This window comes from Neoarius graeffei, chromosome 5 (genome assembly GCF_027579695.1).
Source record: "Neoarius graeffei isolate fNeoGra1 chromosome 5, fNeoGra1.pri, whole genome shotgun sequence".
NCBI classification, from domain to species: Eukaryota; Metazoa; Chordata; class Actinopteri; order Siluriformes; family Ariidae; genus Neoarius; species Neoarius graeffei.
This window is the reverse complement of record NC_083573.1, coordinates 8,149,313-8,177,165: the sequence shown is the minus strand read 5'-3', so window position 1 is coordinate 8,177,165 and position 27,853 is coordinate 8,149,313. Positions and strand designations below refer to the sequence as shown.

The 27,853-nt window shown below is 42.6% G+C and overlaps 1 protein-coding gene across 4 annotated transcripts; it reads right to left on the bottom strand.

Annotated features, from left to right (window-relative positions):
• kctd5b (potassium channel tetramerization domain containing 5b) lies at window positions 1-27,853 on the bottom strand. Of its 4 annotated transcripts, XM_060921126.1 has the most exons (7): window positions 27,435-27,851; window positions 15,866-15,974; window positions 10,603-10,694; window positions 10,378-10,473; window positions 10,167-10,277; window positions 7,085-7,210; window positions 1-7,009 (listed from the first exon to the last, which is right to left on the bottom strand). In XM_060921126.1, exons 1-7 carry the CDS (start codon window positions 27,609-27,611, stop codon window positions 6,980-6,982), a joined length of 741 nt encoding a protein of 246 aa, XP_060777109.1. In that variant the 5' UTR covers window positions 27,612-27,851; the 3' UTR covers window positions 1-6,979. The 4 variants fall into 4 exon arrangements, with proteins under 4 accessions (XP_060777109.1, XP_060777111.1, XP_060777108.1 ...); XM_060921128.1 differs by lacking the exon at window positions 10,167-10,277; XM_060921125.1 differs by lacking the exon at window positions 1-7,009 and having other exon boundaries at window positions 7,016-7,210; window positions 27,435-27,853.

Here is a 27,853-nt window from a genome sequence, read left to right as displayed (position 1 = left end):
TTGTAGATTTGTTTAAATGCGTTTATTGGCATAACAATCCGTAGGCTTAAAGTGACAGAGTGACAGTTCAGATATAAATAAGCATAAGCGTATAAAGATGTCGTATGATCGGACTTGCACATGAGACTCAGCAGACCTGAAGTGCATCGTTCATCATGTGTCAAACAGATCTTCAGCAAACCCATGCATACACGATGAGATTATGTAGATTAAATAAAGTATATAATGCAACATGAGACAAGATAATAACAAGCAGATATCCGCCGTAGAGTAGAATCAGGAAGTATTTGGACATCACCTGATTTTGGTAATTTTGCCTCTGTACACCAGCACAGTGGAGGTGAAATGAAGTAAAGGCATGTGTCAGTAGTGTCTATTGATGATGTGACTGCTGGTAGAAGTGGCAGGAGGGGTTATGAAATGTATAAAACGATACTTTCTGCTCAGATTCAGTCAACTGATCGGACGGTGCTTCACCGTCCAGATGGACGGTGACCCAGAACCAACCCAAGAGCTCCTTAAAGGAGAGACGCAGAACTTTTTGTTTATAAATGCCTCGAGACCGCAAGGATGGCACAGGAATAGTTTTAAGCGTAAACAATAAATCTAATTTAGTAATTTTTGCGATTAAAATGATTCATAGAGGTAGCGGTCTGAGTGAATGACCTTGACATCTGTGACATCACCGCAGGAAGGCTATCGGTCTCATCGCCATTTCCGCTATACAAAAACACAGCTGACTACAACTCCGATCCTCCACTTTGAGCTAATTTATCGCCATGTCACGTAGATGCGTTTTTGGCCGGACGCGTTTTGCGAGAAGTTCACGGGCACGGCGGTCTCTCCTCTGCTCTGCACATTTTACTGAAGACTCGTACGAGACCTCTGATGTGTTGAGGAGCGTTGGCTTTAAGCCCGTATTGAAAGAGGGTGCAGCACCAACAATGAAAGGAAAAGAAAACTACAAGAAAAGGAAAGTAAGCTCAGTTGCACCAGTCCTCTTGGAGCATGAGCCGAGGGTTGTTGCTAAAACCCGGGATGGAACGTGACATATTATCGCTCGGGCAGTGGCCTCTCCGTGGTTGTTGCTAAAACCGGTGACGTCCCGTGCCGCGTTTGAGTAATTGCTTGAGCCGAGTAGTAATGGCGGAGTACTCAGTATGGAGAAAATGGAGAATGAGCAGAGCAGCCGTCTGATTTCTCCGCTGGATATACTTGCCTCAGCAGCAATATCTCGCCCTTACATGGAAGAAGCGAATGAACGGAGAACTGAAAGTCAGATTGTTTCAAAACAGTCGGCCTTCAAGAAGCAACATTTGGTTGATGTCCGTACGAGGCGGTCACTGAGTACAAAGGATTTGCATCCAAGTATTAAAAACAATCCTTATGTTTTGAATTCCGAGTTTGTCTAATTACTGCGGAAACTGTGAAAATGGAGGGATTTTGTAAAAAATGTCTGTAATTCCTGAACGGTTAAAGGCTCCGAGTGCAAAGTTGAATTCTGGGTAAAATGTTCTGTTTCGATTGCTGTTGGAGTTTCCAGATGTTGCGCTGCTACACATACACCGCGCATCCTGTGTGTAAATGTTCTGTCGAGACAAAAAGCGTCCCGCATTTTACAATTCCGGAGATCGCCAAAGCAACAATATCACATGACCACCATGGGGCGTGTCTGACCTACTTTTAACCAAAACAAGTCGGCGTGGCCAAACATGCCGGACTCGGCTCTCCCGCCAGCGGAAAAGAAAAGGAAAGCCTGCCAAGTGAGCGCAACTGGTTAGACGACGTGTCATTTTTCTGGCCCGATAACTCAATCATTCTCGCTAGCGCTTAGCTATCTTAGCCTTCGAATGCACAGACTCGATTCCAGAGTCGCGATATGGCATGGAGTTACACACCGAATGTTTTGATCTTACAGAGAAAGAAACGAGAACACAAAAGCAATAACCGAGAAAAGATCTATTCGCGAATGTCAACCACAAATTACATCCCTGCGACTCAAAAGACTCGAACGTCTCCGAGGTCGATGCAGAGTCGCGATGTTTCCCGCCCCTCGGAAGACATTTTGGTGTGACGCGGTTCCATAGTTATGCTAATTAGTTCAAGCTTGTCGTTTCCATCAGGCCGTCCTCCTGAGGTCAGAAAACGGTCCCAGAACGGAGAAAAACGATCACATCTTATTCGTCCGCATGCTGAAATATTAAAAAAGATATATATATTTCAGCCGGCTTTGCAGTCAGCACCTTTTTAATGCAGTATTTTTGTTCGACCCCTTGAAGCAAAGCCGAACGTCGCCGCTTCGATCGCACCTCGACGGCTCCGTTTCAAATCCGTTGTCGTGGCGTACGGAGGCAAAAAAAAGTGAAAATTTACAGCGCTGTCCAAATACTTATGGACCTGATTGGATTGGAAATCCCTCAAACCACAGAGCTTCTAGAAGTTCCTATACTTATATAAAACCATATAATTTTTTGATGGGGTGAATTTAAAAAAGAAAAAAATATTTTTTTTTGGTTATTTAACAATTATGGAAGGAGTCTTCCATGTCGGAATGTTTATAACAGTCAGAGGTCAAGCTGTACCTTCGAGTCCATCTTTAGCTTTGCGTTTTTGGGTTGTTTTTTTTTTGATAACATGACTAGCTGCATTTTTTTTCGTCTTATAACTTGAAGAAAGAGGAAAAAGAAAGGCTGGTCAAAGAACGACTGCTGACACCTGCTATAACGGAACGGACAACAGGAACAAGCGTGTTTTTGGTTTTTTTGACGTTCCACAACAGGAAACGTAACAAATCGTGACGCATTGTTCTTTAATCCATTTTTAAAATGTTAATGTTAAGCCTAGGTCACAACCGGACGTACGATTTTTTGGCCGTGCGATTTTTGGCGTTTCCCAAATCGCTGCGTTTTTTTTGTTCGTGGAGAAAGACGCACGTTGGCCGCAAGTTTGTCTTGCAACCTGAAAAAATGTAAGCGCCCGTAGAGTTTGTTTGACATGACAAAGAACCTCTGCGGCCGGTTTGCGGCCAGTCTACGGGTCGAAAATCAGCACGTCACACGCGCCCTCCGTGCATTTCTTGCGTTTTTTGCACGTAGACCGGCCGTAGGAGCACGTACGGCCGGTTGTGACCGAGGCTTAAGCAACTTTCTCTCTCTCTCTTCCTTTGGACATGTGATTAATCATGTGGTTTCACTGGAAAGAGTCATCCTTCTCATGTTCATCGATGATCATATTTGGCAACCACAAATTAGAACTGATTCGACGACACAACTGGTGGCGTTTTACCTGAGATTTAAAATCACCCACGTTCTCCTGTCCAACGCTGTCGTCACAACGTTTATCTCCGCAGGCCGGTTTTGTTCATTTTCACAGGTAACCAACTTGAACTTGTGCCGATTTGCTGACACGTGGGCGTATTTTCACGGAGGAGGTTTTGAGCGAGACAGACGTTAGACGTCCTGCATGTCTCAACTGATCGAGGTAAGTTGCAAACTGCCAAAGAGATTTTTCATCAGTGTTTCTGAACATTCCATGAAAGCTAAACGTTGTGCTTTAAAAGGTCTTGTACAGTGCTTTTTGCATCCTTAGTGTCAGCAAAGTTGCTGTGATGGGGAAAATCTGCAAGACAGAGACGTTTACATTTCTACAACACCTAAACGTAACTCTAAATGGATGAGATGTATGACGTGTTGCTCTTTAAAGGGGAACTGAAGTCATTTTTAAACTTGCTTGATTTCTTAATTCACGTGTTATTCAATTACGTTTTCGGTTCCCGTAAGCTTATATCGTGACTCGTATTGGCAACTAATTGCAGTTAAATATTATAGTGTGCTTATCGGCCGATTCGGTTTTTAGCCGTGTTGAATCGAGTTCGTTTGGTCCACGGCAGGCGTCGCTTATCCGCGCGATCTTCACCAGACTTGCGCGAGACTTCGGGACGTCAAGTGTCAGCGCCGCCATTTTGAAAACTGTTTTCCAAACGAAATATTGCAGAAAAACGAGTTTAAATGACGATTGCTGCCTACTTTTTTCAAACTTTCCTGATCGCTGTCAAAACAAGCAAAACTTCCGGCTTGATCACGTCAGCATTCGAAAGACGGCGCGCGCGTCTTTTGACAACGTTGGTCGCTTTGATTTCCGCTGTACGTTTTAGTTCCGTCCGACGATGCCTCGCACGGGTCTCAACGAATCTCGTTTACGGCCGTCGCTTTGACAGATGGACCGATATATTACAGAGCGTATTTCAAAACACTCATCACTTGCTATAGCGGCGACAAAATCGCGATCAAAAATGCATTCCGATATTTAATAAAATGAGAGAAATAGAATTTTGATCATAAAAAATTTGCCTTCAGTTCTCCTTTAACTTTTTCAGCAGTTTGTGCTACAGTAGGTAGCACAGTCTCTGGGATTGGACCATATGGGCTTGCTTTCGTGCGCCAGGTGAATCAATGAGCCTTCGACACCCATGACCCTGTCACCGGTTGTCCTTTGGATCCTTGGAGAACTTTTGGTAGGTATGAACCAGTGCATACCAGGAACACCCTACAAGATGTGCCATTTTGGAGATGCTCAGTCAGACCTAGTCATCTCACCATCACAATTTGGCCCTTGTAAAATAAAATAAAATAAATTAAAAAAAAAAAAAAAAATCACTCCTAAGAGTCGCTTGCCCATTTTTCCTGCTTTCGAGACATCAGCTTTGAAAATTGACTGTTCTGTTCTCTTTCTTGCTGCCGAATATATCCCACCCCTTGACAGGCACCACTGGAATGAGATAATCAATCGATGTTCTTCACTTCTTCACCTGTCGGTGCTTTTAATGTTATGGCTGATCGGTGTGTGTGTAGGTGTCCGAGCACCAACGTCAACTCCGAGTGATCCTAGTCATCAATGAACAGTCGGTTCTATGGTTCTACCAAAACCAATACTGAATGACAGAATGATTCTAAAACAAACGCATGACGGACAAAACCACCGTGCAAGACCTTGAATATTGAGTAAATGTGAAACAGCAAACAGAGTCGTTGTGTGATCAGGGAGCATTTCTTCATGCGCAGTCTACGTGTCTGACGGGAGTATCCGCGGCCCCGTTAAATCATGTTTCATTTCCTGAAAGTTCTTCTCAGAGCAGAAATGATCACGACGTCAATTCGAGCTTCATTTCTAACAGAGTATGGTGGATATAAAAAAAAAAAAAAGTGTACACGCCTTGTTAAATTAATGAAAGTTTTTTTTGATGTCAAAAAAAAAAAAACGAGACCACGTTAAATAATTTCAAAACTTTTGCCACCGATAACCTGGACAATTCAATTGAAAAACAAAAACGGACAATAAGCTGGTTTATAAGTGTGCACACCCTTAATCTAATAGTTTGTTGAAGCACCTTTACAGCATTCAGTCTTTCTGGGTCGGAGTCTATCAGCCTGACACATCTCGACTTGGCAATATTTGCCCACTCTTCCTTGCAAAAGCGCTCCAGATCTGTCAGATTGCGAGGGCGTGTCTTGTGCACAGCCCTTTTCAGGTCACCCAACAGATTTTCAACTGGATTTAGGTCTGGGCTCTGGCTGGGCCGTTCCAAAACTTTTTTGGGGGTCATTGTTGTACTGAAAGATGAAATTCCTCTTCGTCTTCATCTTTCTAGCAGACACCTGAAGGTTTTGGGCCAAAATTGACTGGTGTTTAGAACTATCATAATTCCCTCCACCTTGACTAAAGCCCCTGTTCCAGCTGAAGAAAAACAACCCCAAAACACGATGCTGCCATCACCATGCTTCACCGTGGGTATGGGGTTCTTTTGGTGATGCGCAGTGTTGGTTTTGCGCCAAACATACCTTTTGGAATTGTGGCCAAAAAGTTCAACCTTGGTTTCATCAGACCAGAACACATTTTCCCACATGCTTTTGGAAGAGTTGATGTATTTTTTTTTTTTAATTTGCAAAATTTAGCCGGCCTGGATGTTTTTCTTTGACCCTACCTCATAGTCCAGACATATGGAGAATATGGGAGATTGTCGTCACATGTAGTATACAACCAGTACTTGCCAGAAATTCCTGCAGCTCCTTCAGTGTTGCTGTAGGCCTCTCGGCAGCCTCCCTGACCAGTTTTCGTCTCGTCTTTTCATCAATTTTGGAGGGACGTCCAGTTCTCGGTAACGTCACTGTTGTCCCGTATTTTCTCCACTTCTGTGTGGTTCTGTACCCTTCTCCTGACCGATACCTTTCAACAATGATGCTTTGTAAGCTCTCTGTGAACCCTGGCTTTTGCTGGAGGATGCAACTGAGTAAGGCCAAATCCCATTTCACCCCTTGGACCAACCCCTTGGCCCTTCCCCTCCATTTTGCGCGTTCACGTGAAGGGGTAGGGGTATCCCAATCCCAGTTAACGCGGAGGGGTAGGGGAAGGGGGAGGACTTCTGTACCCCTCCAAACGGAGATTTTGGAGATGTGCAGAAATTAGAATTGGGATTGGGCCTAAATGTCCGAGCTTGATTTGGCGTTAATCAGAGTCATTTTAATTGATGGCGGGTGTGAACCCAAAAAGACTGAATGCTGTGATTAAATCAAAAAGTGCTTCAAGAAAGTATTAGTTTAAGGGTGTGCACACTTATGTAACCAGCTTATTGTACATTTTTTTCTGGTTTTCCCCCTAACAGATTTGTTTTTCAATTGAACTGTCCAGGTTATAGGTGGGAAAAGTTTTGAAATTATTTATCGTGGTCTGATTTTTTCTCAGCAAAACCTTTCATTTTAATGGGGCGTGTACACTTTTTATATCCACTGTAGGTCTTGGGATTCAAACAATTCACTAGCGGCGACTTTTGTTTTCGTATTTGCCTCAGTGCACACTTCTTCCTCTGTCTTTTGATTGGTCGCCTGGTTGAAGCAGCCCGTCATGATAATTTCTCCTCCAAGAAAACATTTCAATAACCAAAACTTGTATATGCTTGTAGACGTCGGCATTTTATCCAAGAGCCTCATATCCGAGAACCTCGTTCCTGGAGTATCTAAGGGGGGGGAGCAAATTTAAATTAGAAAGGTGTGGTTCTGTATAAGATCGAGAAACACAAGACACTCTTTACCTTGGCTTTCTCACTCGGCTGGCTGGTGTTACCAGATGACTGGTTTTGAAGCTCCTTGGAAACAACGCAAAGGAACTCGGCTTGGTCTTCGCTGCTGTAGTTATAGGAGGAGCCGATGCTTACCAGCTGCGCACACACACACACACACACACACACCCAGAGAGCTGTGTGACAGTGGTAACATGCTTGGACATGCCCAGCACACCTGACCTGAGGCCCTGTTGTTACGAACTCACAAAAACAGAAACGTACACATGCACAAACATGCTCATACATTTACTGGATGATTCGCTTCTTATAAACGACTCTTTGAATTGAATCAGCTAAGCGAATCTTTTCACAAGCAAAAACAGGCCATGCTCATCAATACAGGGAGGCAAGATTTACTTCGCCTGGAATGGCATGTGGGTAAACTTTTATTTCCAGATGTTACAGGTCTAGATGTTAAGCTACTAGAGCTGTTAGCAAGTCAGGATTCATCGACACGTCTGATGCACGCCAAGGCTGGCCGGCTTAAGTCCGAAAGTTCTGTCAAAATTTACACAAGGGGCCGTTACGTATATTCCGAGTCGAGTTCTCCAGCTTCTGACCTCCTCATTCAGATGAAGCGTGTAGTTCCACACTACGAGGATGCCAGACAGGGACCACCGTCTTTAAAGGGGAATCGAAATCATTTTAAACTTGCTTTATTTCTTAATTAACGTGTTATTCAATTACGTTTTCGGTTTTAGTAACCTTATACCGTGACTCGTATTGGCACATTATATTACGCAGCAGCCACGTTGCCATATCATATCATTCCAATTTAGATTGATTTTGAGATTTGCCAGCTTCATCAGCGACGGAGATTATTCCACACGACTTCGAACCAACGTGGAGTTGGAAAGACGACAGGATAAGAACGAGTCTGTCGCCGCGCTGGTATTTACATCGTTACTGTCGCACAATTAAAACGTGCCAGATCGGGCGGCTGGTGGGTTTTCAAAATAATAAATACATGCACGTATGTATTTTTGTGATAAATACATATTATACTGGCGGCACGGTGGTGTAGTGGTTAGGTTAGCGCTGTCGCCTCACAGCAAGAAGGTCCTGGGTTCGAGCCCCGGGGCCGGCGAGGGCCTTTCTGTGTGGAGTTTGCATGTTCTCCCCGTGTCCGCGTGGGTTTCCTCCGGGTGCTCCGGTTTCCCCCACAGTCCAAAGACATGCAGGTTAGGTTAACTGGTGACTCTAAATTGACCGTAGGTGTGAATGTGAGTGTGAATGGTTGTCTGTGTCTATGTGTCAGCCCTGTGATGACCTGGCGACTTGTCCAGGGTGTACCCCGCCTTTCGCCCGTAGTCAGCTGGGATAGGCTCCAGCTTGCCTGCGACCCTGTAGAAGGATAAAGCGGCTAGAGATAATGAGATGAGAATGAGACATATTATACTGAGCGCATTTCCGACATAATCCTCATTAAGGTTTCGGACAGCACTACAAAATGGCGTCCCCCGCTAAATAGTGCCCTAGATAGTGAGTACGGAACGATTTCGGACACAGGGAAAACTTCTGGATTGATTTAGATCAGCGTTCGAAAGAGAGCGCGTGCGTTTTTTGACAACGTTGGTCACTTTGATTTGCGCTGTACGTTTTACTTCCGTCCTACGATGTCTCGCACAGATCTCAACGAATCTCGTTCACGGCCGTCGCTTTGACATACGGACTGATGTATTACAGAGCATATTTCAGACACTCATAACTTGCTATAGCAGCGACAAAATGGCGACCAAAAATGCATTCCGACGTTTTATAAAATGAGAGAAATACAATTTTGATCATTAAAAAAAAAAAAAAAACTTGCCTTCAGTTCCCCTTTAAACATGACAAATTTGGGATAGAAAATGTGGACCAAAGAGCTAAATTGTGTTTTTCAGGTTTTTTTTTTTTAATTGTTCTGAGGCCCACTTTACACGGGGACGGTCTGAAACAAAAACGCAAAAGTCCGTTTTCGTTCTCACTTTTTTCCGCGTCTACACGACCGTTTTCAAGGAGGAAATCTGCGTCTATACGGTGACGCATAAATGTGTGGAATTCAATTGGATGTGCATGCCAGGCGGCTAGATGGTGCTGTGAAAGACCTCCGCTATGTCTGCGCGCATGCGCAACGTCTTCCGTCTTGTCTGATCTGCACATCTGCGCCGCGAAAACTTTTACTACTCTGGCTATGGTAAGTAAGAAAGTAAGTAAAAAAAGTAAGAGCGTACTATACCCGCCTCTGTTCATTAACGGTATATGTGCAGATTCAGTATAGATGTTCGAAGGACTCCTGGACGTTTATTAAAGCTGCCAGAGCAGCTTGAAGGTCCGTTGGATCGATGTAATCAGACATGCTCTTATTTTTTTACTTACTTTCTTACTTCCCGGGCTGGCATGTACAGTATACGACGTAAACGCGTACCCGACGTGAGCAGAGTTTCGCGTATTGGGTAGTTTAGACGGATATGCAACGGGGGCTGTTTTTAACTTATCCACTCTGGAAGGCGTTTTCAATTTTTTCCGTTTTTCAGCCTCGGAAACGCCGTCCCCGTGTAGACGAAAGGCACTTCCGATAAAATATTTAGTCGTTTTTACCCGACAGCGTCCTCGTGTAAACGGGCCCTGAGAGCAAATGTAACACAATGCATCAAAAGCAAGAATTTAAAAAAAAATGGGACCAATACGATGACACGATTTGAGACAAAAGCGGCGAGCGCCGAAATGTTTTGCGAGCTTTAAATCCTGATTCGTGATTCATTTGATTCAATGCTTCGTTTAAAACTTCCGAATGAAGTTCCTGGCTCGTTCTGGACTGTCAAAATCATAACTCGGATGATAGGTTTTTTGAGCAAGTTTTTCTTACTTCACGCAAACTCCATCTGTAGTTTAAAAGATCATGAAAACGAGTCCGAATTCCCATGACAAACATTTACACACTGACCCAGTGATGCAGACAGGAATAACAAGATGAAGAGGGGAAAAATATGTACATGATTAAAAGCGTGTGATGAGCAGAACGAGTCGTGCAATCACATTACAGTAGATAACGGGGGATTGAGGGACACACCTCTCCGGAGTGGGCAGGGTGAGTTTGACACGACTCCTCCCCTTTCACCTCACGAGACACAATCAGGAGAAACTCAGACTTCTGTGTCCGCCCATAGCCTACACTGACAAGCTGTAACGACCAATCAGAGCCCGTAATCACACAACGCTGTTCAGCTGAGAAGGACAGAGGGATGGGCGAACGAGTGCGTGGGGAGGTCTCTTTCTCTCACCTGCTCAAACTTCCATCCGTCTGACATGGTGGAGACCATCTGAGTGAGTTCTTCCTCTTGACACTGCAACACCCTGTACACATGCTTCACTGGGGTCTAGAGAGAAAGAGAGACAGATGGCCGTGGCATCATCAGGATTCCGTCTCGGCTGAACGTTATTCCGTTACTCGGCTCCCAGAGTGAAAATATAGAAAGCTGTAATATTGGGTTGGAGCTCTTACTCACGTGTACGGTTTTGGCGTCTCGTTCCCTGATCCTGTCCTTGACGAGTTTAATTAATGATGTGATATTGTAGAACTCCGCCTCCTCAAGAGCTCCTAAACCACAAATCTTTATTTTATACATCGTAAATTGATAGACAGAGAGAGAGAGGAATGATCATCATCATTGAGGGATTTTATCTAATACGATTTTATAAAATAAATCGGTGCTTATTTCAACGTTTAGTGAAGAGGTAGGTCTTCCAGAGGAACTTCATTCCACCCCCCTGAGCTGGAGCACAGAGAAGAGCCTCGGTGCAGGTCTTCCAGGATAGAAAGTGTAACTTGGGAGCTAACTAATTGGCTGGTGCACCTCTAACAGATACATCCTGAATAGGTCCGAATTATCCCCGCCCATAATTCTCACCTGAGGGGGAAAAACTCGAGACGAAACACCTGAGACAAACTAATTAGAAATGTACAAGCAGGCACACGAAAGCACTGCGTATGTCGACAGATCAAGCAGAAGCCTGCTTTACTGAGCAGAGACCAGACCCAAGATGAGACAAACCCAACGCACATACATGTACAACCACGATTTCACACATTTACAAACCCTATATTTCATTGACAGTAGTACAAAGACAACATATCAAATCATGAAACTGAAAAATGTCTGCTCGTTTTGAATTTGATGTCAGTAACACGTTTCAACAGGGGCATGTTTACCACTGCGTTGCATCACCTCTACTTTTCGCAACACTCTGTAAACGTTTGGGAACTGACGAGACCGATTGCTGCAGTTTTGAAAGAGAAATCTTGTCTCATTCTTGCCTGATACACAATTTCAGTTGCTCAACAGTTCAGGGTCTTACATCTTTGTCATATTTTGCACTTCATAATGCACCAAATGTTTTAAACAGGAGACAGCGGGAGACTGGACTGCGGGCAGGCCAGTTTAGCACCCGAACTCTTTTGCTACAGCACCATGCAGTTTTAATCTGTGCAGAAAGCAGTTTGGCACTGTCTTGCTGAAAGAAGGAAGGCCTTCCCTGAAAAAGATTTTGTCTGGATGGCAGCATATTGCTCTGAAACGTGTTTATATCATTCAGCATTAATGATGCCTTCCCAGATGTACAAGCTCCCCATGTCGTGTGCACTAACGCACCCTCATACCATCACAGACGCTGGCTTTTGAACTGCGCACTGATAACAAGCCGGATGGTCCCTCTCATCTTTAGCCTGGAGGACGTGGTGTCCGTGATTTCTAAAAAGAATTTCTACTTTTGATTCGTCGGACCTCGGGACAGTTTTCCACTTCGCCTCAGTCCATCGTAAAAGAGCTCGGGCCCAGAGAAGGCGGCGGTGTTTCTGGATATTGTTTATATCTGGTTTTAACTTGCATTTGTGGATGCAGTAATGAACCGTTTTCACAGACGATGGTTTTCTGAAGTGTTCCTGAGCCCATACAGTGATTTCCACTCCAGACACGTGTCTGCTTTTAACGCAGTGTCTCCTGAGGGCCTGAAGATCACAGGCATCCAGTGTCAGTTTTCAGCCTTGTCTCTTGCATACAGAGATTTCTCCAGATTCTCTGAATCTTTTAATGATATTATGGACCACAGACGATGTGATCCCCAAATTTTTTGCAGTTTTACATCAAGGAACGTTATTTTTAAATTGTTGCACTGTTTGCCCACACAGTCTTTCACAGAACGGTGAACCCCTCCCCATCTTTACTTCTGAGAGACTCCGCGTCTCTGGGATGCTCCTTTTATACCCAATCATGTTACTGACCTGTTACCAATTTACCTAATTATTATGATTTTTTTTTTTAGCATAAGACAGCTTTTTTTAGTCTTTGGTTGCCCCGTTCCAACTTTTCTGAAACGTGTTGCTGACATCAAATTCAAAATGAGCATCTATTTTTCAAAAAACAACATTTCTCAGTTGCAACGTTTTTGATATTTTGTCTTTGGATTATTTTCAATGAAGTATCGGGTTTCCATGATTTGCAAATTGCCACATTTCTGATTTTATTTATGTTTCACGCAGCGTCCCAACTTTTTTGGAATTGGGGCTGTAATAAGAAGCAGATTTCATATCTGAGATGTCAGGATGAGGGTGGAGATACAGACCCCCGTCTAAGGCTACAGGGGGCACAGGCTCACTGAAACTGGACAGCTGGTTTCGGTTCACCTGCACACACTGGAGGATCAGAATCCTGTTCTTGAGTGTCAGGAGTGGAACAGCTCAAAACCAGCTCGAACCAGTCTGGCCTTCTCCCCCTGACCGCCCTCATCAACAAGGTGTTCCCGCCCACAGAACTGCGGCTTATAGACGTTCTGCGTGAACTCAATAATTAGGAGGGATGTCCCCATGCTTTCGGTCATATAGTGCAGCAACCACACGAAACATCATAGCAACCACCTAAAATAAAATACAGAACAACTAACAAACACCCTAGCAACCACCTCAAATAACATGGCAACCAACTGGAACAACAGCACCCAGCAGCTCCTCAACAACCACATGGAACAACCCAGCAACCATCAAGCAGCACCACTAGCAACCACCTAAAATAAAATACTGACTACCTAACGAACACCCTAGCGACCACCTAAAATAACATGGCAGTCACATGGAACAATATAGAAACTACATGGAACAACCTAGCAACCACCTAAAATAACACAGGAACCACCAAGCAGCACCCTAGCAACCACCTAAATTAACATAGCAACCACCTAAAATAACATGGCAACCAACTGGAACAACAGCACCCAGCAGCTTCTCAGCAACCACATGGAACAACCTAGCGACCACCTAAAATAAAATACTGACTACCTAACGAACACCCTAGCGACCACCTAAAATAACATGGCAACCATATGGAACAATATAGAAACTACATGAAGCAACCTAGCAACCACCTAAAATAGCACAGGAACCACCAAGCAGCACCCTAGCAACCACCTAAATTAACATAGCAACCACCTAAAATAACATGGCAACCAACTGGAACAACAGCACCCAGCAGCTCCTCAGCAACCACATGGAACAACCTAGCAACCATCAAGCAGCACCACTAGCAACCACCTAAAATAAAATACTGACTACCTAACGAACACCCTAGCGACCACCTAAAATAACATGGCAACCACATGGAACAATATAGAAACTACATGGAACAACCTAGCAACCACCTAAAATAACACAGGAACCACCAAGCAGCACCCTAGCAACCACCTAAAATAACATGGCAACCAACTGGAACAACAGCACCCAGCAGCTTCTCAGCAACCACACGGAACAACCTAGCAACCACCTAAAATAAAATACTGACTACCTAACGAACACCCTAGCAACCACCTAAAATAACATGGCAACCACATGGAACAATATAGAAACTACATGGAACAACCTAGCAACCACCTAAAATAACACAAGAACCACCAAGCAGCACCCTAGCAACCACCTAAAATAGCATGGCAACCAACTGGAACAACAGCACCCAGCAGCTTCTCAGCAACCACATGGAACAACCTAGCAACCACCTAAAATAAAATACTGACTACCTAACAAACACCCTAGCGACCACCTAAAATAACATGGCAACCATATGGAACAACAGTACCCAGCAGCTCCTCAGCAACCACATGGAACAACCTAGCAACCATCAAGCAGCACAACTAGCAACCACCTAAAATAAAATACTGACTACCTAACGAACACCCTAGCGACCACCTAAAATAACATGGCAACCACATGGAACAATATAGAAACTACATGGAACAACCTAGCAACCACCTAAAATAACACAGGAACCACCAAGCAGCACCCTAGCAACCACCTAAAATAGCATGGCAACCAACTGGAACAACAGCACCCAGCAGCTTCTCAGCAACCACATGGAACAACCTAGCAACCACCTAAAATAAAATACTGACTACCTAACAAACACCCTAGCGACCACCTAAAATAACATGGCAACCATATGGAACAACAGTACCCAGCAGCTCCTCAGCAACCACATGGAACAACCTAGCAACCATCAAGCAGCACAACTAGCAACCACCTAAAATAAAATACTGGCTACCTAACGAACACCCTAGCGACCACCTAAAATAACATGGCAACCATATGGAACAATATAGAAACTACATGGAACAACCTAGCAACCACCTAAAATAACACAGGAACCACCAAGCAGCACCCTAGCAACCACCTAAAATAGCATGGCAACCAACTGGAACAACAGCACCCAGCAGCTTCTCAGCAACCACATGGAACAACCTAGCAACCACCTAAAATAAAATACTGACTACCTAACAAACACCCTAGCGACCACCTAAAATAACATGGCAACCATATGGAACAACAGCACCCAGCAGCTCCTCAGCAACCACATGGAACAACCTAGCAACCATCAAGCAGCAGAACTAGCAACCACCTAAAATAAAATACTGACTACCTAACGAACACCCTAGCGACCACCTAAAATAACATGGCAACCACATGGAACAATATAGAAACTACATGGAACAACCTAGCAACCACCTAAAATAACACAGGAACCACCAAGCAGCACCCTAGCAACCACCTAAAATAACATGGCAACCATATGGAACAACAGTACCCAGCAGCTCCTCAACAACCACATGGAACAACCTAGCAACCATCAAGCAGCAGAACTAGCAACCACCTAAAATAAAATACTGGCTACCTAACGAACACCCTAGCGACCAACTAAAATAACATGGCAACCACATGGAACAATATAGAAACTACATGGAACAACCTAGCAACCACCTAAAATAACACAGGAACCACCAAGCAGCACCCTAGCAACCACCTAAATTAACATAGCAACCACCTAAAATAACATGGCAACCAACTGGAACAACAGCACCCAGCAGCTCCTCAGCAACCACATGGAACAACCTAGCAACCATCAAGCAGCACAACTAGCAACCACCTAAAATAAAATACTGACTACCTAACGAACACCCTAGCGACCACCTAAAATAACATGGCAACCACATGGAACAATATAGAAACTACATGGAACAACCTAGCAACCACCTAAAATAACACAGGAACCACCAAGCAGCACCCTAGCAACCACCTAAATTAACATAGCAACCACCTAAAATAACATGGCAACTAACTAGGACAATACAGCAACCACGTGGAACAACATAGCAACCATTTTGCAGCACCCTAGCAACCACCTGGAAGACCGTAGCACCACCTGTACAGTGAAAGCGTGTGCGTGCGCGCGTTACCTTCCTCTGTCAGATTTTTGTTGAGGACCAGTTTGCCGTGTCTCAGGTAGTTCAACACCGGCCCAAAGTACACTGGATCTCTGTCAATCAAATATGCACCCAACTCATCCTACACACACACACACACACACACACACACGTTAAAGTGTCACAAATTTTACCTTTATCAGTATAATGCAACTGTAAAATACACTGCTGTAATATCTGCGATGTGAACTATTTGTCCCTGTGAGCTGAGTGCTCTGGTGAAGAAATGTAGCATTAAATATTAAATGCCCAGAGGAGTGTGTGTTCACTTCAGACCAGCAGCTCACTCCTTCATAGCAGGAGGTTCATGAATAAAACACACACTGTGTGTGTGTGTGTTGTGCACTGTTCATGAGAAGACAGTCCTCTATTTTCTGCCTTTCTTTAGAAACTTTATATATTAGACGTACTGATAATCTTTCACTCTAAAACATACTATATCATACATACAGGCCACTTTTTCCATGGAACAAAAACATGTTCTATTCCCTTCCAGTGGGTTTATTGATGGCATGCTCATATCGCTTATCATCCATGTATGATGCCACTCTCCCCGATGGAGAGAATGAGTGTGCAATATTGTTACACTATTGCACATTGTCAAGACAACACGACGTCACACGTCGGAGCTCGTGCGAAGATCCGACGACAACTTTTCTGCTGCGCGTGCTCACGATCATTTCTTTGTCGGCCGGGAAAGAGAGACGACAAGGCGAATCCAGTGCTAGGTTTAAACGATAAATAAATAAACTAAAGACCCCCCCTAAATATACTTACTCACAGTCAATACACTATACGGTTGTGAATGGTGATGTTGGTTTTAATTTGAAATAAAATGATGAAAGAAATAATCCAGACAAAACCAAATCTTTGATGTGAATACTCGACTCAGAATTTGGCAAAAATTCTGCAAATTTGTGGAAAAATGGCGGCTTGATCCGGGACATGATAAACGGTTGACTACATTGCGTTCCCTTAAAAAGGTTGTAGTCCACTGAAAAGTCTACAACAGGGCTCGAAATTCGCAGTGGTCCGGTCGCTCAAGGCGACTTAATTTGTCATTTGGCGGGTAATTCCTGTCACGAGCCAGCCCGGCTGGCTAGTTGAAAATAAAAAAAATATATATGAAGCGAAGATTCAGACACACCGTCAACTAAAGCCGCCACATATTAAGCGCGTGCCGGGTCTGTGTTAATCGATGCGTTTATCGGCAGGACGGAAACTACCGAAGAATTCCGAATCATATCGTGTACGAGTCAGGCCGTCGTTTTTTTCACTACTGCGCATGCATATAACGCATCTCGTTGAATATTGCGGTAATCACGTGTAGTATTGGACCAGGTGGGTGGAGCACAGAAGCACGGCAGGCCAGAACTGAGTTCTCAATGAACTATTTATTGCTAGCTTTTCGGCCTTTTATCACTTCCCAGCCGCACGCGCACACACGTTCTGGTTGGGGAGAGAGCTCCCTTTCTCTGCTCTCCTCTCCTTTTAAAGGGCGTGGTCACTGAGGAAGATACACAAACACAGGTTAATCCCCATCAGGTGCAATGATTCCACCACTTACCTTCCCTGACTCCGCCCTCCATTCACAGACCGACGCTTGGCCACGCCCCCGCTGCCACATCACGTTATCAAATTCAATAGAGGTGGCCGCATTATCGCCCATTTAAACACGTGTTTTTGTTGTTGTTTACATCTACAGTGCATCTGCCAAAGCTACGTTGTGATGTGGAATTTTCTGAAAGGTGTACAGAAACCGCCAGAGATGGGGACAAAGCAACCTCGGTCTGAAGAGGAGAAAAAGGCCGCCGATAAAGCGTACGAGAAGGAGAAACGACAAAGGACTTATAAGCAAACGTGGGAGCAGGGTAGGCCTCGGCTGCGATACGATTTTTATGGAATAATTCTTTTTTTTCAAGTTGATTCCTAGTCAATATGAAGCTCCTAATGCTTTCTCTCTCATAAATGGTTAAATACAGAAAGCATGTTGGACATATTTTGGGTGCTTTAGTCATGATAGTAAGTACCGTATTTTTCGGACTATAAGTCGCACTTTTTTTCATGGTTCGGCTGGCCATGCGACTTATACTCCGGTGCGACGTATATATGTTTTTTTTTTTCACCGCGGAATAACTGGAGCTGATGCCGAGTTCGACGACAGCCACGCAGAAGAAGATGAAACGGCACTTCGTCTGCTGCTGGAGTTGGCAGAGTTGTTCAGAAGCGACACCGAGGATGAGGAATTCAATGGATTTGCTGATTTGGAGTGAAATCATCAGCTTGATAAACTTGATTGACCTGTGTTTTATTATTAATGATAGGCCTATAGTTATTTAAATAAGTTATGTAGTGATTTTAGGCAGTGCTTAATTTGTGAAGTGGGAGGTCCCGGAACGCAGGAGGTGGGTGGGTCCGGCGACTCAAAAAAAAAAAAAGGGCGGGGGGTGGTTTACTATAACTTTACGCACATGCGCTTATTGTGTGTGTAAAAAAATAAATAAATAATAATAATATCAGACATTATGATCTTAGAAAACACTTTAGTGACGAACAGTTACAGACAGTAATATGTCGTGATATGTTATAAAATATAATTTTTTATTAGGCTATATATTAAATTATATATTAAATTTATCTTCTAAAATAACAGACTGTACTCATATCACAACCGGTTTATTTCACCACTGGAGATCAGATCACACAAGACATGAGTTAAGTGACTCATTTTAAGGATTTAAGTAGGGGATTTAAAAGCGGTTGTTGTTGTTTTTTTTCACTAGACGGTTGTTTTTCCTACCGTACCTGTCTTTGGAGATGATATACCTATAGCCTACTTGACCTCTGATTTGATGAAATAAAATTCGACAAAAATGAAGAATGACACTCCTCGATGATGACTACAGCTTTAATAACACAGATGAAAGAGCCATGGGGCGATAATAAGCCCTACCGGTAAAAATATCCTAAAAGCAAACTGATTAATGCATCAGTAATAGGCTACTAATATTAGTTATAATCAGGGCTTTGAACCAGAATTTTTTTCCTATTGGTTCGTTCCGAACAGAAACGGAATTTTAACGTTTCCGGTTTTGGGTTCCACCATTAAATAGACGTTCCCGAACCAGTTAGAACAAAAAAAATTCGTTCCCGGAACGGTTAATTACGTTCCCTGTCAGCTGTTTCTATAAAATTATGTCTCTGTCTCATCCAGCTTAAGCCAAATGTAGGCTAATTCTATTACAACCTTCATTAAATAAGACAAGAAATAATTCAAAACAATTATCATCATTTCAAATGTTGGCGATTTGGATTCTCAGTATGTCTTCCCATCTACACAAACAGAAAAAGTGCCAAAAATGAAAGATAATTCGTTTAGTGTGTTACCAAAAGCTAGTCAGGCCCTATGCATTGATAGGCTAACAGAGGTTAACGTCATTTAATGTTTGCGAGCCTCTCATTAATGTGGACAAATATATTGATATCGTGTTTGAAATTGACGTTTTTGAATAACGATAGACTGCAATATTTACCTCTTATTTAAGATGTGGAGACGTGATAGTAGTCCACCCTCCCGCTCTCTCCATTCAGTCAGCGAACGTCACACAGGAAGTGAACCCCAGCGGGTCATAGAAACTTGCGCAGGAGAAGAATGACTTTTTTATTTGTAGGCTACGGAAACTTTGAGGAACGAAATAAAAACCGGTATTAACCGGTTACCATTATTTTTAATAAGCGTTTCTGTTCCGGAACATAAAAAATAATAAAGTTTCTGGTTTCGTTTCTGTTCCATGTGAAATAGAAAAAGTTCCCGGTTTTCGTTTTCGTTCCTTGAACCGGTTCAAAGCCCTGGTTATAATAATAATAATAATAATAATAATAATAATAATAATAATAATATAGGCTATTAGTAATAACGATAGTGATCGTATTAAAGATAGTAGTAGATATTTAAAATAATCAGACTAGGCTACTGACAGGGCAAAGGGCGCGTTATCACTGCTCAGCTGTTCGTTTATTAAATAAACAATGCAGTCGCGCAGTAACCACGCGCCGCTTATCAGACAGAATCACAGATTCTATGGATAGAATAACCCTTCAAAAAAGTGCGACTTATAGTCCGGTGCGACGTATATATGTTTTTTTCGTCTTCATAATGCATTTTTTGGCTGATGCGACTTAAACTCCGGAGCGACGTATAGTCCGGAAAATACGGTATATTTGTTTTGTTTATTATATTATGGCGCTCTGTGTTGTTCTCATTTATGTATTTAACAACAGTATCAAAATACTCGGGTCTTGAAATAAATGCACATTAGTCATGAACAATGGTAACAAATCTCTTTTGCGTTATTTTTGACAGAAGTAAAATTCATACATGAACAAATTTTGGCGAGTTGATTTTCTGTTTGGCGAGTTACTTTGGAAGGGAACTAGTCCAGCTGGCTGGCGAAAAAATATATATGAATTTCGAGCCCTGTACAGTTATCACTAATTGTACTTTAAGTTATAATTTTTATCCACCTAAGGATTGGTGCGCTCACAGAATAATCATAACCGTAATAAAACATCATGCAAAATATTTGATCTAAACGGAAAGCCTCAGGGTCGAGGTCACGACCTCACCAAAAGCAGGAACTTAAAATCACTATGCCGTATAAAAATTTAGTTATAATAAAATGAAAGCTGAAAGTTAGGTATAGAATATGTTTCTTACAGAATATGTTACGATGGTATGAATTTCTGAGCTATAAAATGAGTCGTGGTCTATTTTTTACCGTAGCGTGTTATTTGTGTGCGGGGAAGGACACACATTAACAATTTGCATGTGTAGAATGGAATTTTCCACTCCAGCAGTCAGAAGTTGATCGTGCTTCCATTTGCAGTCTCTCTGTTACGCGGGTGATCTGTTCGCTGAAAAGGTGAGTTTTGAGAGTTTTATTTTGTTTTAGTCTTGCAGTATAAGGCAATAGAATGTTTCTTTTGCATCTTACTTTCGTATTTCGTAGTGTTTGCGTATTTTTGGCCAATATTTTGCAACCGTGGTCAATTTAGATCGAACTTTTGATAGAATCTACAGCCAGTCATTTTGCCCCGCCCCCACCTCGCGCGCTGTCCGGTGTGGTAGTGATGTCCCGTTGCTCGTGCGCCACAGCAGAGACCCGCGCGACCTTCAGCCGGTACAGTCGCTGTTCTTTTACCGCCGCCGTTATTCTCATCTTTCCGGTGCGTTCTTGATTTTTCCATTGTGTCCTATTTCGCCATATCAAATCCCCAAACTGTATCATATTATTCATATTTAAGTGAATAATCAATTCAGTCATCATAACTTGGCATTTTTAACCCGAGCAATCAAAAAGAGGAAATTTATTCAATATTTTCACTCGTCTGTGAAGGAGCGGCTTTAATTCTTCATGATGTAGTGATTTTATATGGAAATCAATTTTACAAAAGCATTTGAATTGTAATCAAAAACATTTTCCACACTGGAGGCCAGATAAAGCAAGATGCTATCTTTATTCTTATTAAACATGACAAAAGAAACATCGAGTGTCGGGTAAATGCAAAAAAAAAAAAAAAGTAAAATTAGAAAAAAAAAATTTTTGACCATAATGTCCCAAATGGGGCGGCACGGTGGTGTAGTGGTTAGCGCTGTCGCCTCACAGCAAGAAGGTCCGGGTTCGAGCCCCGGGGCCGGCGAGGGCCTTTCTGTGCGGAGTTTGCATGTTCTCCCCGTGTCCGCGTGGGTTTCCTCCAGGTGCTCCGGTTTCCCCCACAGTCCAAAGACATGCAGGTTAGGTTAACTGGTGACTCTAAATTGACCGTAGGTGTGAATGTGAGTGTGAATGGTTGTCTGTGTCTATGTGTCAGCCCTGTGATGACCTGGCGACTTGTCCAGGGTGTACCCCGCCTTTCGCCCGTAGTCAGCTGGGATAGGCTCCAGCTTGCCTGCGACCCTGTAGAACAGGATAAAGCGGCTAGAGATGATGAGAATGAGATGAATGTCCCAAATGAGAGACCAGTTTCTGAGACGGACCCATATATCATGCTACCGACATTCCGTAGCTAACATTGTGGGCCATGACAGGAATAAATGTAAACTATAGCTAATATTTACTTCTTTAAAGCAGGTCCCCCCTGGCGCAGTAGTAGAAGATAAAATAAGAGCACGCTTTTTAAAGATGGCCGTGCTTCAGGAGAAGGTGGATCAGTGTTAATCTGGGCGCGGATCTTTTTCGAGAGTTAACGGCCATAGAAAGTGGGATTATGTGGGATCGGTGAGGATTTGGGTTATTTTGAGTTTCCAATCTGCCATTTGGCCATGAGATGAGGAGAGGCAGCTGGAGAAGAGACGGATGAACAGTCAAAGCCTCAAACGTTAAATCCACGAGTGCTAAAAAGCACTGCCTTTAAAAAAAATATGAGTTGTGCTTCTGTGAGTTTAAACTCCGGGACCATATCACTTGACATCACTGCGGATAAAAGCATCAGGGGGATTTAACGCAAAAAAATGAAAATGCACCTTGAAACATTTATGTGCGGGAGAGAGAAATCTGGATCTGCAACATTTCACGCATACCGGTCCATCCGTTCAGCTTCATTGCTTAAAAATGTCCGCATAAGGTCTGTGTGAAAAACGTGTGAAAGTATTTCACACCAACTGATCCCCCAGAAGTTGCATGTGAACTCAAACATGTGACCTTACATGAACGTGATAAATATTGGCACAAGTTATATCTACATGTTAAAAAAAAAAAGTGTGAAAATAAACACGTCACGTCTGAAATATCACACGTGAAAATCAATCTATTGTAAAAAAAAATGTGAAAATGAACAAGTCTAAAATCACATCAAAATAATCACGTGAAAATAAAGGAGCTACATGCGGGGGGAAAAAAGAAAAAAAAAATCGCATGTGAAAAGTTGTCAGACAATCCCATGATAAACTGAACGAGTCAGGTGATTAAAAATCACGTGAAAATCACACATGAAACTGGATCGTGTGATTTAAAAAAAAAAAAATCAGGTATGAAACTGAATTAATTGTATGTTAAAAATTGCACAGGAAACTGAATGGATCATGATCATCAGGTGAAACTGAATGAACTGTGCATTCAAGAATCACGTATGAAACTGAATGAATCGTGTTAAAAATAACGTGAAACCGAATGGATCATGTGATTGTCACATGTGAAATGAAAGCCCATGTGATGATCACGTGTGAAGCTGAATGGATCGTGTGATTTAAAGTCGCATATGAAGCTGAATGGATCATGTGATTTTTACATGTGAAGCTGAATAAATTGCGTGTTAAAGAATCGCATATGAAACTGAATGAATCGCTTTAAAAATAACGTGAAACTGACAATCATGTGATGATCACGTGTGAAACTGAATGAATCATGTGATTATGATTTGAAAATTTAATGAAACGTGATTAAATAATCGCATATGAAACTGAATGAATCCTGTGGTTAAAAATCACGTGACACTGAATGAATCATGTTATCACGTGTGAAAGTGAATGAAGTGTTAAAAAAAAAAAAAATCACACAAGAAACTGAATGAACTGTGTGATTATCACACATGAAAAGTGAATGAATCATGCAATTAAAAATCTAATGTGAAACTGAATTAATCATGTGATTCACATGTGAAACTGAATGAATTGTGCTAAAGAATCACATGTGAAACTGAATAAATCGTGTGAAAGAATCACGTGAAACTGAATGAATCGTGTGAAAGAATCACGTGAAACTGAATGAATCATGCTAAAGAATCACATATGACACTGAATGAAACGTTATCATGTGAAACTGAATGACTCGTGCTAAAGAATCACATGTGAAACTGAATGACTCGTGCTAAAGAATCACATGTGAAACTGAATGAATCATGTCATCACGTGAAACTGAATAAATTGTGCGAATCACATGTGAAACTGAATGAATCATGTTATGTGAAACTGAATGAATCATGTGTGAAAGAATCACATGTGAAACTGAATCACTTGTACTAAAGAATCACATATAAAACTGAATGAATCATGTGTTTTAAAAATTACATGTGAAAAATGAATGAATGAATTTGGGGGAAAATTATGTGAAAAAAAATTAATGGGTTGTGTGTAAATAAACCACACTTAAAAAAAAAATGAACCAACTGAAAAAAAAATCACGAGAAATTAATTGTTTGTAAAATCACATGAAAATAAATAAATAACTTGTAAAATAATTCCACATGAAAATAAAGAAGAACCCCGGAGTTCATCATGTCTGCTCGGTGAGAGGGAAGATGAAGTGTGTGTGTGTGTGTGTGTGTGTGTGTGTGTGTGTGTGTGTGTGAGAGAGAGAGAGAGACAGAGAAACTCTTGTTCTTAGGTGAAAGAGAAGAACTGTGCGTCAGTGTGTTAAGTTCGCAGCAGACAAACGTTCCGGCGCAAACATGCTTTCAGTGCGGAAAAGCAGATGGGCGACGGCATGAACACCACTCAGAGCTCAGTTTATAAAACGGAACAATATTTACACACAGTGGGCCGAGAACTAATCCTGTACTCAAGTTGTGTGGAAATGTTTGCATCAGCCAAACCTCACGAAACTGTTGTTCTGGATTTCCTGTACCTGGCGTGATCAGAAAGCGCAAAGTGCATTACTAAAATAGCTCATTTGCATATAGCGACAACCACAAACCTCCATCAAAGGTCAAGCGCACACAGAGCTGGGAGCGCAAAACGACCAAGGAAGGTAAAGGCTCAAAGACAGAAGTGCAAGTTATTTTGACTCGCTTCTGTGCCAAAAAAAAGATAAATATTTACGAACGATTTACACAGATACCTGTTCGTATCCAGCTTGATAAACCAGGCCCATGTTTTTGTACGTTCTTGAGAGCAGATTCAAGATGGCTGCCACAACATCCTTATGGATCTTTTTCCATGATACTTCCCGTATTGCGAATTTGCAAAAGCGACAGTACTATTGTGATCGGAGACGTTGAGTAATTTTCAGTAAATGTGAGGAATTTCCTGTGGGATTGATCTTGAACTGCTTTTCTGTTCAGCACGGTTGTACAGAGCGGTTATTTGAGTCACCGCGTCTTTCTAATCAGCTCAAAGCAGCGTGGCCGTTCGAATCCGTCCTCTCTCACTCGCCGACAAAACCTTTCAAGCCTCCCTTAAAACCTGCGTCACGGGACGTTTTTAGTTTTTCGCGCCGTTCCGTCTAAAGACGGACAGTTGTGTGAGACGATCTGAGGTTTCTGAAATACGTCAAGCAAACTGTGTAAACTTCGTTTACCCCAAGAATTTTCTGCTGAAATTATTTTGTCGAAAAATATGTGGATGAAAAACACTTTGTTGTTGTTTTTTAATCTACAGCGTGTTATAGCTCTCTCTCTCTCTCTCTCTCTCTCTCTCTTTTCATGCCCGACTGAATTATTTTTAATCATGCAGAAAATAAAAGGTGGCCTATTAGTCGTGTTTATAACAGGCTCTCATGGGGAGTTCCTCGGGACTTCCAGGTAAGAACAGCGATGACTTTGCAAAAAAATAAAATAAATAAATAATGTTTTAAAATGAAGAAAACCTGAAGGAATTAACCAGAATTAAAACTCGTACAGCTTCCGAAGCCCTTGCTTGAAAGCTGTTTATCCTGTTTGATAAAAAAGGCTGAGGTCGGAAAAACGGCACGCGCTTTAGCTAGCTTATAGCTACGGTTGAGCAATTCCAGCGTTATGGACGTGACACTTGAACTCAAAATGGCAACAAATGACCCAGTGCATGTTTTATCGTCTCCCAGTATTTAAACAGGTGTTGCATATTTTAAGGCTGTACCATACTGGAGAAGTGATAGAACAAGAACAATTCCCATAGTACATCTAGGGCATGCCAGAAAATGCCAATAAAAGATGCGTTATGGATGTGACAGAAAAAGTATCACTTTTCTTGGGTGACTGTACATTTTTATCAAACTCTGTGAAATTGTAAACCTAATGTCGAAATGGAGATATCCATTTGATAGAGGGGTCCAAGGTGAATATTAAAAAATCTTTGTTTAAAATATTTTGTATTTCATGCAGAGTTTCGGAAGGAAAAGTCAGCGTTATGGATGTGACGAAATTCCATTATGGATGTGACGCGTCTGAAATAGACATGGCATATGTTTAGAAAATCAGCAATTTAACCACCATAACCCTTTGAAAAACTCTCTAAATATCAGCTAAAACTATCAAAGTTCTTAAATAATATTTAGGATGGCTATTGTTTTGCTGTTTTGTGGATTTTAGCATACATTTCTGTGGCTTGTGGCAATAATATAGAATTGTACATGATCAAAGTTGATTTTAGCTTGGGGTTTACATTATAAGAAAGAAAGACTGACAGTGACATATTAGGTTGGTTACAAGTTGGTTCAACTTATTCACATCTGTAAAATACAGGCCTAGGTGATATCTCTGGGAGTGGTTTTGATGTATTACATGTTGCTTTATTTTTGCATGGTGAGGTTGACATTTACATGGAATTGCCCGGTTATAAAACCGTCCTGACTAATCTGTCAGACTATCATGATGTACGTAAGTTTATCGATTCAATTTATCACGAAGCGACGATAAGCCAAAACAGGAGAGCGATACCGCAGGAATCAGTCTGTGACCATGTTTAAATGACGCGTTGATGCAGTTTACGTGCGAGGGATACGGTAAACTGTGAATAACAGAACAGGACTTCGGTGTGCGTGCGGAGACAAATCAAGGGCTTTGGTGAAACGTTCAAACATCAGAACGGGAAAAAGTCATGATTTCAAAGTGTTGGTTTGAGGATTTCCGAAACTGCTGATCTGCTGGGGTTTTCACACCCACACACAGGAGAGTCTTGAGAGTGGTGCGAAAAACAAAAAACATCCAGTGAGTGTGCGACAGTTCTGTGGGTGGAAACGAAACGAACGCCTTGAGGTCAGAGGAAAACGGCCAGATTGGTCCGAGCTTTTTTGGAAGGATATGGTAAGTCATGTAATCACTCTGGGTGGCACGGTGGTGTAGTGGTTAGCACTGTCGCCTCACAGCATTTAGGTCCGTGTGGGTTTCCTCCGGGTGCTCCGGTTTCCCCCACAGTCCAAAGACATGCAGGTTAGGTTAACTGGTGAGTCTAAATTGACCGTAGGTGTGAATGTGAGTGTGAATGGTTGTCCGTGTCTATGTGTCAGCCCTGTGATGACCTGGCGACTTGTCCAGGGTGTACCCCGCCTTTCGCCCGTAGTCAGCTGGGATAGGCTCCAGCTCGCCTGCGACCCTGTAGAAGGATAAAGCGGCTAGAGATAATGAGATGAGATGAGATGTAATCACTCTTTACAACCGTGGTGAGCAGAAAAGCAACAGCAGAACAGAACAACATACTGGGTTCCAGTCCTGCAGCCAAGAACAGGACGTTTAGAATCAAGTTCCTATTAAAGGGATTTCCAGTTTATAGTCTAAGCTATCTGATCATGATGTTGATAAACAGTGCAGTTGAATGAGTAGTGGGATTCGAACCCAAGACCTTGTGTGTTACCTTGTCAGAGTGGAGCTCGGGATCCTCCTGGCACAGCCGGTACAGGAAAGACTTGGGCTCCCGGCTGAGAGTTTGCGTGGTTGTGAGAAAGTAAGTGCCCCCCACGTTGAGCCGCACCCACCGGGATGAGCCGGTGATCCTGCACGCGGACCCGACCGAAGCTTCAGCGCTCTCCATCTCTCTCTCTCTCTCTCTCTCTCTCTGAGCGCGCGCGCACCGGACCGTCCGATCGATCGATCGATCGATATCACATGAGTTGCGCTGGAACTCGCCTGGAAGTGCTCAGCAGCTGTTTCCGGTTGCTGCTCAAACTGTGTCAAAGTTACTGTTTAAGATGACCTCATGCCTGCTGTGGCGCGCGCGCGGATTTCCACCCGAGTGCAAAACACAAACTAGTCTGGCAGTGAAGTGAAGTAAAG

Excerpts from the sequence above, each read along its gene's own strand:
- kctd5b (XM_060921125.1), bottom strand. The coding sequence starts at position 27,611 with ATGGAGAGCGCTGAAGCTTCGGTCGGGTCCGCGTGCAGGATCACCGGC. Across the intron at positions 10,278-10,377 it reads ACGGATGGAAGTTTGAGCAG|CTTGTCAGTGTAGGCTATGG; the intron begins GTGAGAGAAAGA and ends TGGTCGTTACAG. Across the intron at positions 7,211-10,166 it reads ACCCTGCCCACTCCGGAGAG|CTGGTAAGCATCGGCTCCTC; the intron begins GTGTGTCCCTCA and ends GTGTGTGCGCAG.